We start from the raw sequence: 20,070 nt of genomic DNA, 5'->3' as shown, positions 1-20,070 counted from the left end.
CAATTTGGACCTCAGGTTGATTTACCCCATACTAAAAAGGAGGGAGCCAAGTATTGGTGAACGGGTGGGCCAATCTGGGGTTATCCCATTCTACTTGTTGCCTAACATCTTCAGGGGTTGTCTTTATGATATCTGCACCCTTTGTTACAATGTGAAAAACTCATTTAAATGTCATGGTTATCTGCAACAGAAAGGATCCTGATTTTGTTGGCAGGAGATACAGAAATAAATACCTGTATTATTGTGTTAGATAATGGGATATGCTGCATAAAACATGGAATACGTGAGCTGGAAATAAAAAAAATGAAATTTTCATTGTTTGCGATCAGAAATTATTGCCACACCAACAGCCATATATAACAAATTCGTTTTGTATATGCGTAATTTGTTTTTCAATAGTTTGGTTAAAATGCATCCCAGTAGAAGTTTAATTAGACAGGTAATTCTGCTTTTGCTTCTCTATGAGCTATAAAAAGAAGTGTGAAAAGTTGAGGGTGGGCCGCTGTTTTCCTTTTTTGTCTGGGCCCCCCGACAGCTGTACCAATTACATTGTCCTGATGGCAGCCCTGGTCATTATCAAAAAAAATATTTTTTTTCCTGTAATATATTATATTTTTTTCCTGTAATATTGTAATCCATAATGACTATATATTCCATGTAAACAAATTCTACATATACACTGGAACATAGTTGAATAAATATTGTACAGTATATATAGGTACAGCAAAATAAGACATACTAGATACATGTATGACTAGTGAATACATGTTCTTTACTAGAAAGGATATGCAGGGACTTAGAGGCGATTGAGAGCCATGCTTTTTATGTTCTGCTAATTTAAGCTATATCAATTCAATCCCTATGTTTTGCGGGATGTTGTGCTGTAATACAAAGCCATACAATCCACAATGGCTTTATAAACTGTGCTGTAGCTTAACTAAGCTAAAAATATCAGACGGAAATTGCTGCATATGGTGTATATGTGTCCCTGGCTTCCAAAGGCTTTGTGCTGTTGATTTACCTTTCATCCGGAGAAATGGTCCTTATGTTTTTGCTGAACTATGAAAGCAGCCAAAGCATCAAAACCCTTCACCAGGATACCAGCTGTAAGAACTGAAGAGGATGCGAGGGAATCAAACCTGGACAACAGCAAGATTTTTCTTGATGAAAAATATCTGCTCAAATATAGCTGGAAACATTCTCTCTCTAAACATTTTATATTGTTAATGCCGTGTATGGGAAAAGTACATATATGAAAGCACACGCTTTCAAAGAATATCAAGATTTATATGGCAGTCGCATGAGGTTAATGGATCAGTTTATTTTTCTCAAAAAGCCATTAGCTGCAGCGAAGGCAATTCTTTTGCTTTCTTGGTGCGAGGTCAAAGTTATTTACTATAACCATTGATGAAAATTATATATACATGGACACAAATGTACATGGAAAAATTCACAGAAAACCCCAATATAACAAATTAGTGGGATGCCGCCTGTAGACAGTGGCAAATTAAAACTACTGACGCTGGAAAGTGTCCAGGCTTTATATAGAACCATCAGTAGACTTCTAAATACTCAGAATTACATATGTGTCTTCAACAATGAGCATCTCCACCCAAGTAATAAAGTGTAACATGTTCTCATAAAGGTATATTTCATCCTATTATTTAGAATATTTTTTTACTTCTTAGAGTAGAGGTTTTATTCTCTGGTTCTGCTATTTCAAGCGTTAGCTTAAGCAGAACAACTCTAGTCAGCCACCTTAGGGACTATGGAGAACTGGATTTGGTCACCCAGTTACCCATTCTGTATTCAAACATGTATTCCTGTATTTTCTTCCCCTCTCCTTCCTCTATTGCCATATTCATTATACAAATGTCAACTGAAATCACAGATTTTGGTAAAAAATTTAGGTGTATGGGGGTAGCCTGCCTTTTTCCCAACACCTTTCATTGGCAGAAGAAAAATTCCTAGATAAGGGTATTGTATCATATGTGTATCCAGCTTATAAAACATCCCAGTATTACGGGTAACAAATGAATTATATTCTGCCTTAAAGGGGTTATCTGGGCTTTATATATACATTTATTTGTATCTGCATATTGCACATATTAATAAAGAAAATGCCATATTCTCCTGCCCCACCTCTCCAGTGCCGCCCGACCATAGTCCCCTGCCAGTCTGTTTTTACATTGGCTGAAGCTGTGACGTACCGCCACACAACGTCTCCAACCAAACAACTTCCTAATAAAAAATGACCTGGTATGGTGATCTCTAGTGTCCCTCTTTATTCTGAATATTCTATTTAGCCTTTTCACCAGTCTCTTATACAGGTAACATATTTTCGTTGACAACCAAAATATCAACCATTACAATGCCATAGGGACTGTCATCCTGTTTCTATAGACCAGGATTGGCATATAGATTCCATTGACATATTAGTGAACTATCGTCAACAACCTCCAAGTTACCACACTCCCATGATAAATAATGGCTGCAATCTCTGAATAATGTATCTCAGTCTCTCTGCCCCAACTGACACACTTAACTTGCGTTACACGCTGCTTGGTAACATATTTATGATACTTGCGCACAGCTGACTTCCCATGAGTTTCTATTTTTCTTGCATTGTTTTTCAGTGTAGATAAATGAAGAGAGAGTTTGTGGTTTTCATAAGAGTGAAGAAAATACATAATTTACTGTCAAGAATATAACATTCTGACCAAGAGTAGAATAAGTCAGAGGTCATCTTGTAAAAAATACTTTATGCAGAATTAGGCATTCATTCTTTACAGCCAAAATGCCACTTGTACATTATTTCTGGAACAAAATCTTAGAAATAATACTAAGTGGGGAAAAAAAATCACCTTTCTCAAGAAATTGTAGTTACTACAGTCCTAGATAACAGCTACAATTGTAGTATATGGATATATGAAGACAAAGCTTTAAATATGCAAAATTCTTCAGGCTCTGTCTTCACAAAACTAAATTTTATAAATAATTAAGAACGGTTTCAGAAATAAAATAAAAATATTCTTAAAAGAAAACATCCTCTATGTGCAATGGATCAAATGCATTGTCCCAATCTGTGAGGATATTCACAGTAAACCTGTCAGCGTTGATAATAATAAATTTTTATTAATTAAAACCTTAACAAATCATAGGAAATACGGGAACAGGTTCACTAAACTATTGAACTAAAATAAACTGACATTTTGGATTACGTAGGTGTTTCTAACACAAAAATTCTGGGAATTACGATTCAGCTCTACTGTATTAGGGCAAGTTCACACGTTGCGTAAATACTGCGGATTTTCCGCAACGGAATTCATTGCGGAAAATCCGCAGCAAATACAGTAGCAGCAAAGTGGATGAGGTAAAACAAATCTCATCCACACGCTGCGGGAATACTGAGCAGAAATACCGCTCAGAAATTGACCTGCGGTGCGGAAATTCATTCTGTAGCATGTCAATTGTCTTTGCGTAAACGCTGCTTATATGTTGCGGGATTTCTCCATTGAATTCAATGGGGATGTAAATCCTGTATCAAATAGCATTTGTTCTGTTTTTTGCAGCGTATTTGCGTCGATCCCGCCGCAAAAAACGGAACTCAGAAGAAAATAAAAATTTAACTTACCTGTGTTTCATCCTCCTGGGATGACACTTCATCCTATGTGATTGCTGCTGCAGCTAATCACAGGTTGTAGCGGTGGTCACATGGATGAAACGTCATCCCAGGAGGCCGGCCTGGATGACGTCAGAGGGCTGGCCTCCTGGGATGACGCTTCATCCCATGTGACCGCCGCTGCACCCAATCACAGGATGTAGCGGTCTCCTGGGATGAGACGTCAGCCCAGGAAGCTGGTCTGCTAGCTTGCCGGCTAAGTGCTGCAGTTTTTCATAGCGGACATTCCAGGTGAAAAACTGCACCACAGTTTGGTGCGCTTTGTCGCCCGTAATTCCCTGCGGCGCACAGGGTGGATGCGCTGCGTGCTATTACGCAATGTATCTGCCCCATGTGAACTCAGCCTTATTCTCTGTTTATGCTTAAAAAAAAAACATTTGACAAAAATCTGTTTGCAGTAATACAGTAAATAGCTGACAGGATGCTGTAGCAGAAGATAATGTGATGAGGGGTGTTCAGAAGTGTGAAGATGTCTGAATGGCTCAGCACTGCCCTATAAAATGTGTGGGCAGCGGGAAACCACACCAAAATAATGGATAATATCAAATCAGAAGCCCGCCAACTCAGAAAACGTGCAAAGAATAATAATACATGTAAAGAATACATAGAAACCTGTTGTAAAGGACCAACGGATTGTGTTTAGTGTTTGCTTGTTTGTTGTGGGGTTTTTTTTTTTGTTACGAATGTTACGCTGAAAATGTCACAGATCATCTTGCTGTGAGCTCGTAGAGAAATTTCAAGCCCAAATTCTACAGTTTAGCTCAGGGGTCAGCAACGTTTGACACTACAGCTGTTATATAGTTAGTACAGTTATGAAACTACAACCGTAGATCATGTAGCTAAAACAATATAGACCCCTAGCTAAAGAAAATCATGAACTCATACACTATGATTAAGACTCTGTTCATACTTGCTTTGGGGCCTCCGATGGCCATTTAGATTTTTAATGGTAAGAATAATGCAATTTGCAGCGCAATTCTTTTATTTTTAAATTTTTTTTAGATTTCATTATAATAATTACAATAGGATCATCATTTTATAATCCCCAACTACTAACCCCCACCCATCATCCCACATATCTGTACAAGAGAAAAAAAATGTGGCACTATTCTTCCCGTCAAAAGTGCCAGAACCCAAACAGACCACATTAAAGTCTATGAGGTGCGGCAGTGTCAGTCTGGATCCCTTTGAAAATGGATCCATCACTTTGTTAGGATATGTTAACACGGCAGCGTCCAATACGCCTGAAATTACGGAGCTGTTCTCAGGCGAAAACAGCTCCTGAATTTCAGACGTAATTGCTCATACTCGCGTTTTTCGCGGCGTCAATTACGGACGTAATTGGAGCTGTTTTTCAATAGAGTCAATGAAAAACGGCTCCAATTACATCTCAAGAAGTGACATGCACTTCTTTGACGCGGCCGTATTTTGAGAGCGGCGCGTAAAAAAAAGCCTGTGTGCCCAGAACATCGTAACCCCATTGATTTCAATGGGCAGATGTTTGCCGGCGTTTTGGAGCCGTATTTTCGGACGTAATTCGAGGCGTAAAATGCCCGAATTACGTCCGTAAATAGGGCGTGTGAACATACCCTTAGGGTTTGTTCACACGGCATCTGTGCGAGGCAGAAAAATACGGGTCTGTCTTCAAGTGAAAATAGCCTCTGAAAACTAGAACTTTTTGAGGCAGATTTGCCAATCATTTTTGAAGTGTTTCTTCAAAGTGTTTTCGGCATTGTGCATAGGAAAAGGTAAAACTTTGCCCCAAAAACGCCTCTAGAATTGACATGCAATAATTAGGTAAAAAATAATTTTATGCCTCATTTTTTGAAACAGCAGTATAAAATTATGCCTCGCATGACTACTATTGAAACCAATAGTAAGATTTTTGCAGGTGTTTTCAAGGTGTATTTCAGAGCGTACGTAATGTAACCCTCAGAAATCACCCTAAGAATAACACTGTGTGAACATACACTTATTGCTTTCCGTTATAAATGAAAGCCTTTATGCTAAAGTGAACAAAGCCAATAAATACACACAACATCCCTTCATTTTTTCTATATATCAACCAACTTTTAATTGTACTTCTCTCTTGGGGAGCTATCAACCCATTAGTAATTGCAGTTGAAATAATAAAGTTGTGATGCTATAAAGAATTTCAAAAAATATATACTGTATATGTGAGATGTCACTCAAATCCTTAATATTATTCTTAGCACACACCGTCGAAACGCGTTTTTAATGCCTGACATAGCACAGAAACCTTTACAAATATATTTGCGAGTGTTACAATCATCCTTCACCGTGGATATGCTCAAAGTGGATTGAATGGACAAGTGGCTCTTTAAATTGCAATGCAGAAAATAGAGTTTAACTCCCTGTCTTTTGCACAGCGGGGCCCTTATCAAAAGATATTTTAATAAAAACAAGGCACAATCAAACCAACACAAGGAAATGGAGGGGACTTGTAAATTGTTTATGAGTTTTAGACACTGCACAATAGACTGATATTCAACAAGAAGAGCCAGAGGGCAGTTTCATTTCATGAAGGAGAAAACAGACAAAATGTTCTATTCATATCTAGAATAACATGTTTGAGATATTATTGGATTTTATTCACCCGCATGTATAAGACTGAATGCCGAAATTTGACAAGAGTATTAGATATTAGCCATACTTGTTTTTGATTTACTTATCTAGAAATGCCTCTATTTTATTATATCTTTCCTTCTGTATTCTTCTATATGCCCTAAATGTTCAAACTTGAAGTTTAGGGGCATTTAAACTTTGCTTTCCCTTATGGAAAAGGTTGCATAAAATAGTAGATTTATCAATGTGTTAAAAGTTGAATGTTTGCGGCCTGGCCAGGTTTTTTTCTCCTTTGAGTAGATTCACACATGGCAGATTTTGCTGCAGAAATTTCTGCAAATGAAAGTTCTATTCACCTGAATGGGATTGTTTCTGCAGCAAATACATGGATTTCTGTAAGTTCCATTCAGATGAATGTCTGCAACAAAATCTGCAGCATGTGAATCTACCATAAGTTCAGGATCACACACACGCAGTGAGCAACAGTCCAACAAAAAAAAATTCAGACGTTATACTGTGTGTTTTTAAAAAAAAACAAGTCTAGGTAAATGCTCCAAGAACTGTTTCCGTTTGAATATTGTATTGCTTATGGCTTGGTAGCACTCAATAGGAATACATTGGGGCACATGTACAAATACTGCTGCAGATAGTTTAGGTATAAATCAAGAGCTGCCCTCAAAAATGCCATACCTACAACGTGCTGCAATTTAAGAAAGAAAAAAAAGCTACCAAAGCCAAAAAACCATTTGCACCTTTTTTGGTGCATTTTACTACAAAATAATCTTTTATATGCTGTGTCATGTGTGACATAATTATTAACCATTTGCGCCAACATTTTGAGTCAGTTGCTCCATGCTTGTCAGTTTGTAAAACTCAAATGAAAAGTAGGCATGGCTTACTGCCTGGCCAGGATTTGGAAAAATTTAGGGTAGGAACACAGGACGGATATGCTGCGTAAAAGTACACAGCGCATATTTCCTGGAAACCGCAAGGAATCCCACACCAAATTGTGGTGCAGTTTTTCGGGCGGCATGCCCGCTGCGGATATACTGCAGGAATAAAACAAAAAACATTATACTTACCACCCAGGTGTTGTCATGGTGACGCATCCCTCTGTTCTGAGCGCAGCCCGGCCTCCTGGGATGACGCTGTAGTCCATGTGACCCGCTGCAGTCTGTGATTGGCTGCAGCAGTCACATGAGATGAAACACCATCCCAGGAGGTCGGTCTGCACTCAGAACAGAGGGACACATCACCACGACTACGGCCAGGAGTAAGTAGAAGCTTTTTTATTAATTTTACATCAAAAAAAGCTTTTTTTTTTCTCATTAATTTTTTCTCATTCTCGTGATTTTTGTGCCAGAATCGCAGTGTTTTCTTCCGGAAAAGTCAGAACACATTTGTTGCGGGTTTTACCTTCACATTGAACTCAATGGGAAAAACCCACAACAGAAGAGCAGAAATTCCGCAGCAGAAATTGACATGCTACGGATTAAAAAAACGCACCGCAGGTAAATTTATTAACGGTTTCTCTGCAGATTTTTTCGGCTGTGTGTGGATGAGATTTGTTCAATTCTCATTCACACTGCTGTTATTGTACTATACTGCAAATTTTACGCGATTAAATCTGTTGTGGCAAATCCACAGTGTATACGCCCAGTGTGTTCCTACACTTATAAAAAAAAAATCCTTGCATCCATGCTCCAGACAAAAGTGGCATAATTTAAGCCAGTATGAAAGTTAATGGCAGTGATATATTGTTGACGTAATCCTGTGCAAAATAAATTAGACTGAAGGTTTAGATGGGTGTGTCAACAGACACCCTTTAGTTACTTGCCCGGATCCAAATCCATTAGTTATATCGATATATCGGAGAGACGTAAGACACACAGAGACATGCTTTGTATACCCAAAAATCCTTCTCTGGTTTATTGTTAGTATGCAGTTACAATTGTATCCAAGAAGTGGGAGTTGGCTCCAGCTCAGCCAATCACAAGTAAGGCTGGGTTCACACACCCTATTAACGGACGTAATTCGGCTCCAAAGACGGCGCGTAAAAAAGACTCCCGCGTCAAAGAAGTGCCTGTCACTTCTTGAGATGTAATTGGAGCCGTTTTCCATTGACACCATGGAAAATTAGCTCCAATTACGTCCGTAATGGACGCAGCGAAAAGCGCCTGCACATGCCATTACGTCTGAAATGCCGGAGCTGTTTTCTCCTGAAAACAGCTCCGTAATTTCGGCCGTAACGGAGGCTGCCGTGTGAACATACCCTAAGAGTTTCTCCTGGGATTCCCACGAGAATCTTACATCTGCACAGTTAACACGTCTACATTCTCATAGCAGACTTTGATAAGGAAAGGTAAACACATGTTTTGCCAGACAGTCCCAGCCTAAGTTTTGCCTTACAGAGAAACAGATCCTTCAAACGATAAAATAGATTCTTCATACAAAATAGTCACATAAAACACGCTTTACTCACTTTCACATGTACGTTGTGACAGATTTATCGAAAAGGGCACATGCAGTCATAAATTTTATTTGGTTGGGTTGCGTTCCAGGACTCGTTTTGGAGCACAAAGGGAGAGACAACCGCCGGCCCAGTCACACCTCCTTGTCAACTACGTCAGACAACGCAATTTAGCGCCCTGTTTCCAAGTATCATCAAATCATTATTCATCATGTATATGCTTTAATAACAAAAAACACGCAACAAATAATAAAAAATTAAAAAATTAAAAATAACAAACACAATAAACAAATAACAAATACAGAACAAACATTGATATACATGGGACAATAACTGCATATAGAAAACTCAAAGTCTGAGAGACCTAATCAGTTCTGTTAGTTCAATTATCTTTATCTTTATAAATAATAATATAACTCTTTCAATCTATCTAAATCAGTAACAATATGCAAACATTCCATCATCATTACACATTATTACAAAATTCATCCTGATATGAATACTGACCGACAGCCAATAAAAACATTCACGATCTCCCTTTGTCTGACGTACTTGACAAGGAGGTGTGACTGGGCCGGTGGTTGTCTCTCCCTTTGTGCTCCAAAACGAGTCCTGGAACGCAACCCAACCAAATAAAATTCAACAAATATAAAAATACGCAATTTGACACGATCTCCAAAAAACCACAAGACTCAGAAATTTATTAAGGAATATAAAGCAGATTTTTGAACAAAAGTCTGCACATATAGATACACACAAACATCTATAAAAATACCAAGTCACGGTTACCTGACATCCACTTCCGGTGTTTGCGTTCCAAAAGTAATACAACCATGACACGCAATCACCATTAACAAATCAGCTGTCCCAACTAACAAAGCATATATAAGACAGCGCGCTCTTTTCAAAACCTACTGCAGCCAAGTCTAAGGACGCAGTTGTCGTCCGAAACGCGTAGGCCTAAGAGGACACCATCCCTCCACTTCGTACACACCCAGGACCTAATACTACTGGACCTCCTTTTTAACCCACATCATTAAACTTGGAAAACAGTCTTCCATTTTAACGCTACCCAGCGCTGGATCCTACCTTTGTTCCTTGTCTCCAGTCATAAATTTGTTGCAACATATGTCAATACATTAGTCTAGCCTTAACTTAAAAATTGTCTAAAATGATGCTACTTTTCATAAATGTGGGCTTATGTGTGTGAATCCAATCTGTGTTTGAAAGATGTCCTTATGTACGACAGTTTTTTTTGCTTCTGACCATGCTCCAAATTGGGAAAGCAAATGCACATATTCACATTTTGCAAAAAAAGTTGCAACTTTTGCAAACCATTCAGTAAGCTTCAGTAAGTGTGCTCGAAAACATTAGTACACCAAATTTACAAACATCCATTAGACAATGAGAATTTGGCACAATTTTGGTAAATTATGTAAGATTTTTAATGACAAAAATTGTGAGCGCAAGGATGTATCAAGTCACATGTCTTTCATTTGACTGTCACATAAGAAAATATTATAGCAAAAGACATATGGTAAAATAGTTAAACACAAGTTAAGCACAAGTCACGAGACATAGCTGCTACAGCAGCTGTTGTGTGACAAAAGTCTGTGTGTAGCCCCATTCTAGGGGCTCTGACTCTTAGTTAAACTACTGCTTCAATATATTTTTATGGACAGTCAGTACACGGGGACTTAGGGTCAGTTCACTGAGTTTTTTGGCACGCTCTTTCTTTGAGCGGTTTCTGCCTTTGACCTCCCAATAAAATTAATGCGAGGAAGAAATACCTGCGGTGTTCGTTTGGAGCGTTTTTTTGCGCCTGTTTTTGCATTAGGTTTAACAAATTGAAAAATGCGTGGGCAAAAAACGTGAAAAGGGAATTTTGAGGCAGATTTTTTCTGCCTGTCCAAAAACTAATTATTTAATTCCAGTGGATACAATTCCATCCATGGTCATGTAAAGGACACAGAGGTACATGGCTCGTTACACTATGTGTATCAGAGCTGCGTCTTCTACCGATCCAAGCACCTGTGTGTCCACCACATGACCACAAAAATAATTTTATCCACTGGAAGTAAACAATGAATGTTCCTACAACAAACCGAGATCTTGAAACCACGAATAACTAAAGAGGACCTGTCACTAGGTCATATAAGTTGAACTGGTTTACTGACCTGAATAGTGCGGTCTCCCTGATTCCAGCTCTGTTTTTTTTCTAGACCCCCCCCCCCCCACAGATATGGCCCACTGTCGTTTTGGCTCCCTATATGCTAATTTGCTGTAGTTACCCAACAGGGCGTAAACTACCCTCCTGGTGCCTCTTGATGATTGCTCAGCTTCAGAGGCAGGAAAGCTAACTCCACCCGGGTTGCTAACTACAGCATATTAGCATATAGCGAACCTACACAACAGTGGACAATATCTTTGAAATGGGGGTCTAGGAAAAAATAACAGCGCTGTTATCAGGAAGACAGCACTATTTAGGTCAGTTAACCAGTTTAACAAATATAACTTGGTGACAGGTCTTCTTTAATACAGAAAGTATATTGGAAAATTGTGTAACTTTTAATTATACAAAAAATACCACCAATTTGCTGAAACCAGACAATCCCTATAAACTAGGTAGCAAGTAAATTTGTCTCTTCAGATTATTGTCGGTCTGCCGTTAGCTAATATATTCCTGTTCACCAGAACCTTAGTCTCAATTAATGAAAAATGATCTACAGCCGTTAGAACAAGTGATTCAGCTGAGCTCATCCATTTAGTGAAGCATGCTTCTGCCTTGAATAGTTTATGCCTGACAGAAGACAAAGGTGTATATTCTGAGATATTCCCAGTGCCCACATACAACTGCATGCCAAAAGGCCAAACACACAGCATGAATGAAGATCTGCTTATCAAGGATTCAAAATCTCATGAGCAGCCAAGCCCGTCGATGAAAGCATCCTGTCTGCCGTCTTTTGTTTGTAGATATTCAATCCGATGTAAACTCCTGAGATTTACTTTTGTGGGAAACCATTTCTTAATATGTTTTCCCCTATTGTGCGAAAATATAAAGGACAATAGTGGTATCAGGAAAAAATAAAAAGTACTTGGAATTTGAGAAATAATTAAACTGCATGTGAGATAGGTGTGCATAGGTAGTATGAGTTCTGACCGGAAGTAGTACCTAATTCTATTTTCAGCTAACTCTGAAGGTATATTTTTTTTCTTGAGAACCATGCTATATTCACATGATGAATATATTTTAAGCTTTTTTGTAAAACAAGATCTCTCCAAACATTCTGCATGGCACCAGGAACATTAATGATTTAATCAACCTGCAGCCATTGAGTCATAGATAGTTTTCTTTTTAGCCTTCCCGTCTTCATCTGGTCAAGTATGAGTATCGAAGGGGTTGTACAGGGTTAGTAAAATATGGCTAATATTTTCCAGAAACAGCGCCACGCCTATCCATGGGTTGTGTCTGGTATGGCAGCTCTGCTCCATTAAAGAAATGGGGCTGTGCTACAATACCACACCATTCCGAATATGTCCAATCCCAGACATATTCGGAAGACTGCATTAAGTACAGGAGCAGTAATAGCTCCTGCTTATAGCATGAGCCCACACTGCAGCACTCATTAGCCTTTTCTACAGCGACACAAAAAAATGATGCTGTAGACTCGGGACTTGCACTGCCGGCTGTCAAAAGACATTGGGTGGTCTCTAACAGGTTAACACAAAACAGCTTTGTGGACTTTTGACATTACACAAAAAAGTGCATGTTTATTAAAAGAGCACTTCCAAAAAAAATGTTTTTGGCTTGATTCTTACAGCATTTGCTGTGTGGACTGGAAGTCAGTTTCTTTATTTCTTCCTATGATACTGACATTGAGCGTCTTATGGAAATGAATAGAGAAACTGACTTCCGTCAACACAGCAGACGCTGTAAGAAACAGAGTCAGATGGGGGTCACGTGGTCTAACGGAAGGACCCAACTGTGGCTGAAAATACTTGAATAAAGTGCTCAGGAAATTTTAACCATACTGTTGTTTATGCCATCACAATTAAAAAAGGCTCCCCAAAAAATTTCTGGGGCATCAGGACCTTATATACGAAGTGCTCTATCACATACAACCTTTTGACACTTCCCTTGAATGATCCGCAAAATGCTAAGGGCGTCTGAGGGGATCCAGAGGGGAGAAGCAAAGAGGAGCGGTTAGGTGAGCATACATTTTTTTTATTTTTTATCATCCAGTGGGAATGTGAAAGGGGGGTAGTCTGGTCAGGGGGGGGGGCAGGCCTCTACCTTACTATGCCTTACAGAGTAAAATCTACACCAACTAGGAGCTGGCATAGATTATTGTTATAATTCATGCCATTTTTTTGGTTTAAATTAAAATTAATTTATTTGGGGACCACTCTCTTTTGTTAAGCTACGACCCCTAATTTTCAATAGTGGTGCGGGCGGCGTAAAATCCCCAAAAGTTGAATTTTTCATAGCAGATTGTGACTTTTGGACCTTTTCCAACTTTCTATGCCAGAAAACTGGCATAGATGGGTTGATAAATTTTCCCCTATGACTAACAAAATGTTCACACCTACAGTACATTCCTATAACTTCTGCCGAGATAACAAAAAAAGGGAATAACTTTTTTAAGTGAAATACATTACTGAAGACAATTTTATCGACAGCCACAATAGATCACATTTTGGAAACTTCAATTAATATTTTCTCTTTAAAAAGGCCCTTTATTAGATTTGGTCCACATTGTATAAGTAACAATGGAAGTGATATTAAAGATACCAAGGACACTGCACCATCTTCCTTTTTGTAGATGTCCTTCTAATGTATACTTCATTCATGTGCCTTTGTTTTCTTTGTGCTAAGCAAACTCTGTCGAATGAATAGATTCACAATGTTTGCAAAAGTTTAGACTAATAGTGTAAAGCCACATTAGAGGTCAAAGGGAACTTTAGAGCAGACTAAGCTGACATTGTCTTAAATATTATTCAAACAAAAAGAGATAAATAGAAGCTCTAATACTCAATGTAGGAAATGAACCTGCAGCCGCTATTAACCGATAAAGGATGTGTACTTATGCATTGGCTGACTCCTGGATTTATAGGTATGTTTTATAAAATTATCCAATGTAAAGGGTTAAAATCTTGTGATGAATGGAGTGATTGCTGGTTTATGACTTGGGAACCGGGGCAGCTATAAAGCATAGATTCTTCATATTCTAATGCAGTGTTACAATCACAGTCTGACAAATGTAGATAGGGTCTGATGGAGGGATTTGGCTGTATTTTCCAATAATTCAGAGAAGACACCGCAGTACGTGACGCATGTTGTAGTGACAACTGAGTTAGTGACAGTTCAACAATTTTAATTTCTTCAGCGGAGAATATTAGAGGAGAATTCTGACCGCGGGTAAACTGTTGTCCATTCCTCAAATATATCAAGAAGTGGCAAAATGACCAAGTTAACATTTCAAGCCTGAAGAGTCATACTCGAAATTAGGAATTCTTAGCAGGGTCTCGGCAGCAAAAACAACCACACAGAAATTGTTCGTGTTTTTGTTTTAGTTTTATATCTGCTACTTACCTTAATTGTAAAGTGCTACGGAATATTTTGGCACTATATCTATGAGATTTTTTTCCGTTTTTTATAAAACATTATATCAGGTCTTCCATAAATACACTAAGGGTACTGCAAGTGTGGAGGTGTTTTATAGGATGTAAATGATCCCCTTGTTTAAATTGATTCTTCATTGATTTTTATCTTTCTCTTTACAGCTAGTCATGTGCCATTTATTTAAGCTACTGTACATGTTAAAGGGGTTGTTCGCGTTCGACTAGGCCTTTTTGTTAGAAGGGTTCCTCTACATTAAGGGATGGGGTTTTCTACTGCTGGCATCTCCACCGACTAGCTGTCATCTGTGGGACAAGTGTTTAATTAACCTGCAGCACCAACACAGGAGAAATTAAAGAAGTTGTCTGGGTTCAGCTAATTAATGTTATATTTTCAGGACAGATTTTTTTCTGCATGCTGAAAAAAAAACATCCAGCTCTATCTTGGGGGGGATTCTGCTCTCGAACCTTCATTGAAATCAGTTAAAAACCCTCTAAAGACAGCCGGGCACCTGCTCTAACGGGCGGGATGTATTTCAACATCGATCTCACCCGTTTAACCCCTTTTAACCCGTTAAACTCCAAGTGGTTTAACTGCAATCGCAGTGTGCCGATGGCTTCTATGGTAGCCGGGGGTCTAACAAAGGCCCCCAGGTCTGCCTGTAATGAATGCCTGCTAGGCCATGCCTAAGGCATGACCTAGGAGGTGCCTGTCAGTTTTACACTGACAGGCAATAATACGCTGCAATACAGAAGTACTGCGAGTGTATTATAAAAACGATCAGAAGATTGCATAGTAAAGTCCACTAGTGGGACTAAAAATAAAGTTAATAAAAAGTTAAATAAAGTTAATAATAAATAAATAAAAATCCCAAATAAAAAAAATGAAAAACCCACTTTTTCCCTTATAAAATACTTTAATAAGAAAAAACAAAAAAATATTAAAACATTATACATATTTGGTATTGCCGCGTCCGTAACAACCCCACCTATAAAGCTATTATGTTATTTAACCCACACGGTGAACGCCGTAAAAAAACGAAATAAAAAACAATGCCAGAATTGCTGTTTTCTGTTCATCCTGCCTTCAAAAAAAATTGATGAAAAGTAATAAAAAAGTTACAGGTACTCAAAAATGGAACCAATAAAAACTATAAGTCGTCCCGCAAAAAAAAAGCACTCATACAGCTGCAAAAAACAGCTGAAAAAGACAGCTGTAACATGAAGATTGTTGCAGTCGGCGCACAAGGGCCACTGGGAGGAGCAATGTGATCGCTGTGACAAGCTGTCACAGCGATCACATGACCAGATACCACACTGAGTGGTCTGCGGGTGAAAGCTCAGTGTCAGAGCTGTCGCTAGACAGCTGTATCACAGAGCTCCTCACAGTCGTCACGTAAGCGCTGCTGTTAGGAGCAATGTGATCGTTGTGACATGTTGTCACAACGATCACATGACCGGAGAGCACACTCAGTGGTCTCCAATTGAAGCTTAGTGATACAGCTGTCTAGAGAGAGCTGTATGACGCAGGATTTTCTGGAACGTCCTTGCAGAGTTAATTGCGGACCGCCCGGATTTTTATAGTCTATGGGCGGTCCGCAAATGATTAAAAGGGTTGTCCACTTTTTATTTTTTCTATTAACCTATTTATAGAATAGGAAATCATACAGATTTATAATATACATGTATTTAAAATTCTGCTCACATACCTTTCTTATATTAGTGCAGTTGCCTTAGTCTAAAAAAAAAAAAAAATGGTATAACCCACAGACTGTCCAGGTACAGTGAAGGAAATAAGTATTTGATCCCTTGCTGATTTTGTAAGTTTGCCCACTGTCAAAGACATGAACAGTCTAGAATTTTTAGGCTAGGTTAATTTTACCAGTGAGAGATAGATTATATAAAAAAAAAAAAAGAAAATCACATTGTCAAAATTATATATATTTATTTGCATTGTGCACAGAGAAATAAGTATTTGATCCCTTTGGCAAACAAGACTTAATACTTGGTGGCAAAACTCTTGTTGGCAAGCACAGCAGTCAGACGTTTTTTGTAGTTAATGATGAGGTTTTCACACATGTTAGATGGAATTTTGGCCCACTCCTCTTTGCAGATCATCTGTAAATCATTAAGATTTCGAGGCTGTCGCTTGGCAACTCGAATCTTCAGCTCTCTCCATAAGTTCTCGATGGGATTAAGGTCTGGAGACTGGCTAGGCCACTCCATGACCTTAATGTGCTTCTTTTTGAGCCACTCCTTTGTTGCCTTGGCTGTATGTTTCGGGTCATTGTCGTGCTGGAAGACCCAGCCACGAGCCATTTTTAATGTCCTGGTGGAGGGAAGGAGGTTGTCACTCAGGATTTGACGGTACATGGCTCCATCCATTCTCCCATTGATGCGGTGAAGTAGTCCTGTGCCCTTAGCAGAGAAACACCCCCAAAACATAATGTTTCCACCTCCGTGCTTGACAGTGGGGACGGTGTTCTTTGGGTCATAGGCAGCATTTCTCTTCCTCCAAACACGGCGAGTTGAGTTAATGCCAAAGAGCTCAATTTTAGTCTCATCTGACCACAGCACCTTCTCCAATCACTCTCAGAATCATCCAGATGTTCATTTGCAAACTTCAGACGGGCCTGTACATGTGCCTTCTTGAGCAGGGTGACCTTTCGGGCACTGCAGGATTTTAATCCATTACGGCGTAATGTGTTACCAATGGTTTTCTTGGTGACTGTGGTCCCAGCTGCCTTGAGATCATTAACAAGTTCCCCCCGTGTAGTTTTCGGCTGAGCTCTCACCTTCCTCAGGATCAAGGATACCCCACGAGGTGAGATTTTGCATGGAGCCCCAGATCGATGTCGATTGACAGTCATTTTGTATGTCTTCCATTTTCTTACTATTGCACCAACAGTTGTCTCCTTCTCACCCAGCGTCTTACTTATGGTTTTGTAGCCCATTTCAGCCTTGTGCAGGTCTTTGATCTTGTCCCTGACATCCTTAGGAAGCTCTTTGGTCTTGCCCATGTTGTAGAGGTTAGAGTCAGACTGATTGAGTCTGTGGACAGGAGTCTTTTATACAGGTGACCATGTAAGACAGCTGTCTTTAATGCAGGCACCGAGTTGATTTGGAGTGTGTAACTGGTCTGGAGGAGGCTGAACTCTTAATGGTTGGTAGGGGATCAAATACTTATTTCTCTGTGCACAATGCAAATAAATATATATAATTTTCACAATGTGATTTTCTTTATTTTTTTTTATATAATCTATATCTCACTGGTAAAATTAACCTAGCCTAAAAATTCTAGACTGTTCATGACTTTGACAGTGGGCAAACTTACAAAATCAGCAAGGGATCAAATACTTATTTCCTCCACTGTATATAACAGGGGAATAATAGGTTATTGAGAAGCCGAAGTTCGAAAGTATTTCTACCTACCGCAACATCTCAACATCATGTCCGTCAGTGTCTGTGAGGAGCAGTTCTTACATTCTTCTCCCTGAGACAGTAAATACAGGCACAGTAAAGCAGTTATGCATCACAATTTCACCATTGGTTCTATTCACTTTGCCCGTTGATGTTCCTCTATGCTTCCTCAGCACATTTTGTGTGTGTGTGTGTGTGTGTGTGTGTGTGTGTGTGTGTGTGTGTGTGTGTGTGTGTATAAGTGTGTGTTTGTACTGGTCACGTGACTGGCACCATGTTTAGTCTTATTCAGTTAGACTGTGGGCTCTACCATTCTACTGTGACAGGGGCCCCATGCACTATAAGAAATGCATATTAGAGAACTGTATGATTTCCTATTCTACAAATCAGTAGAAAAAAAAAAAAAAAATTGGGCAACCCCTTTAAGCATTATACAGTACTCTTGGAATTCAATAGGCTGACCATATAACGCGCAGACAGGCCCGGGTCCGCCAGAGCAAGAGATTCTCTAGGTATCTACTCTCTGCGCTAGCTAATAGATAAGGATGTTGAAGAGGGGTTCCCTCTAAATTAACTTAGAATTCCCTATTGGATATTTTTAAAATGTACAGGGTTGATCCTCTTTTGAGCAATCATTCCCATATTAATCCACTCATAGGAGCCAGTGCCTTTGAATCACATCAACTCCAAAGCACCAATGCTATGTATGGATGTGTATGCTTGTAAAAGTAAATATTCAGAACATGCAAACTGATAGTCTATTACTAATCTGCAAGTTTCATTAAATGTTATATTCTAGCTCTTATGCACTCTTATTTTTATTCATTGCAGGTTCGACTAGAATGGCCCACTGATCTTGCTGTCAACCCTATGGATAATTCATTATATGTCTTGGACAATAACATTGTACTCCAGATTTCTGATAATAATCAAGTGAGAATTATTGCTGGCAGACCCATACATTGCCAGGTTCCGGGTATTGACTACTTTCTTGTCAGCAAAGTAGCAATTCACTCCACCCTGGAATCTGCACGGGCCATTGCTGTATCCCACAGTGGAGTCCTCTACATTGCTGAAACAGATGAAAGGAAAATTAACAGAATACAGCAAGTCACCACAAATGGAGAGATCTCTACATTGGTTGGGGCCCCTACAGACTGTGACTGCAAAATTGACCCAAATTGTGACTGCTTTTCAGGTCAGACCCAGTATTTATTTGTGAAAATAACATTGTCCATTAATAGTTTCATATGTATCATGGTGAGAATACAAGGAAATATGTAAGTCACCCATAAGTCCTACTGTAGGAACACAATGTTGTTCGCCATGTGCTCTTATAGAGTACTTCTGTTCAGATAGTCGCCTTAGTAATCGATTGCTCATTCACAGTCTTAACATACAGAATATTTAGTACACAGGGATTTAGATTTATCTGCAGTGGTTCCATTGCATTGATAGTGCCACACAGCCTCCCCTTGTACATAGTGCCACACAGCCCCCCTTGTAGATAGCGTTACACACAGCCCCCCCTTGTACATAGTGCCACAAAGCCCCCAGAGCGGAAAGTGGTAGCGGTAGCTTACTGTTACCGCTCTCCGCTCTGCCTGACAACTCATTCACATTTAGTAGGGTCTCAACGAGGTCGCTGCTGGTCCGGGAGTGGACCAGTCCAATCACCTGACATGAGTCACCTGACCTCATGTCACTGACGTGAGGTTAGGTGACTCAGGTCAGGTGACTGTATTGGTTCGCCACCGACCTCACTTAGACTGTCATTCACATGGCCGCAGCCAACTCTTCCTTTGTTTGCAGTGCACATGTACATTTAGGCATATGCGCAGTGCAACGTTTCGGGAAAATTAGAAGAAATCCCGGACAGTGTTTTTTTCTGCCGGATACTACGGACGGCAGCAAAGAACACCAGTTTTTGCGGACTGTCCATAAATTTACGGATTGTTGGCAACCCTGATGTTTATCCATGACATATCCATTGTAATTTTCAGGAGCAATCGTTTCCAGACCTTTGTCATATGATTTGATAGAACCAGATCACACAGTACCTGTTATAACTATACAAATCTCACTTCCATAACTTATAGCTTATGTTTTAAATTATTATACTGCAATTTTCAGAGGAAAAACATGTTTTTCCTTGAAGTTAATAAACTTAAAGGGGTTTTCCATTCTTAGCAAGTAAAGGAATATATGGCTAGAATATGCTGTCACATGCAGATCGGTGGGGTCTAACCACTCGGATTCCCACCAATTGCCAGAAGGAAGGGGCTGGGTGCTC

General features: G+C 39.3%; 1 protein-coding gene across 5 annotated transcripts in view; it reads left to right on the top strand.

Annotated features, from left to right (window-relative positions):
* The window catches only part of TENM1 (teneurin transmembrane protein 1), a 570,240-nt gene that overhangs the window by 494,863 nt on the left and 55,307 nt on the right, over nt 1-20,070 (top strand). For all 5 annotated transcript variants that reach the window (XM_075835787.1, XM_075835786.1, XM_075835785.1 and 2 more), the window contains one exon: nt 18,609-18,975. In XM_075835787.1, the coding sequence (XP_075691902.1) occupies nt 18,609-18,975 (367 nt within the window). The remainder of the gene's footprint in view (nt 1-18,608; nt 18,976-20,070) is intronic.

The sequence above is a fragment of the Rhinoderma darwinii genome, chromosome 8 (genome assembly GCF_050947455.1).
Source record: "Rhinoderma darwinii isolate aRhiDar2 chromosome 8, aRhiDar2.hap1, whole genome shotgun sequence".
NCBI classification, from domain to species: Eukaryota; Metazoa; Chordata; class Amphibia; order Anura; family Rhinodermatidae; genus Rhinoderma; species Rhinoderma darwinii.
The sequence above is the reverse complement of the archived record's forward strand: the minus strand, read 5'-3'. Positions and strand labels throughout refer to the sequence as shown.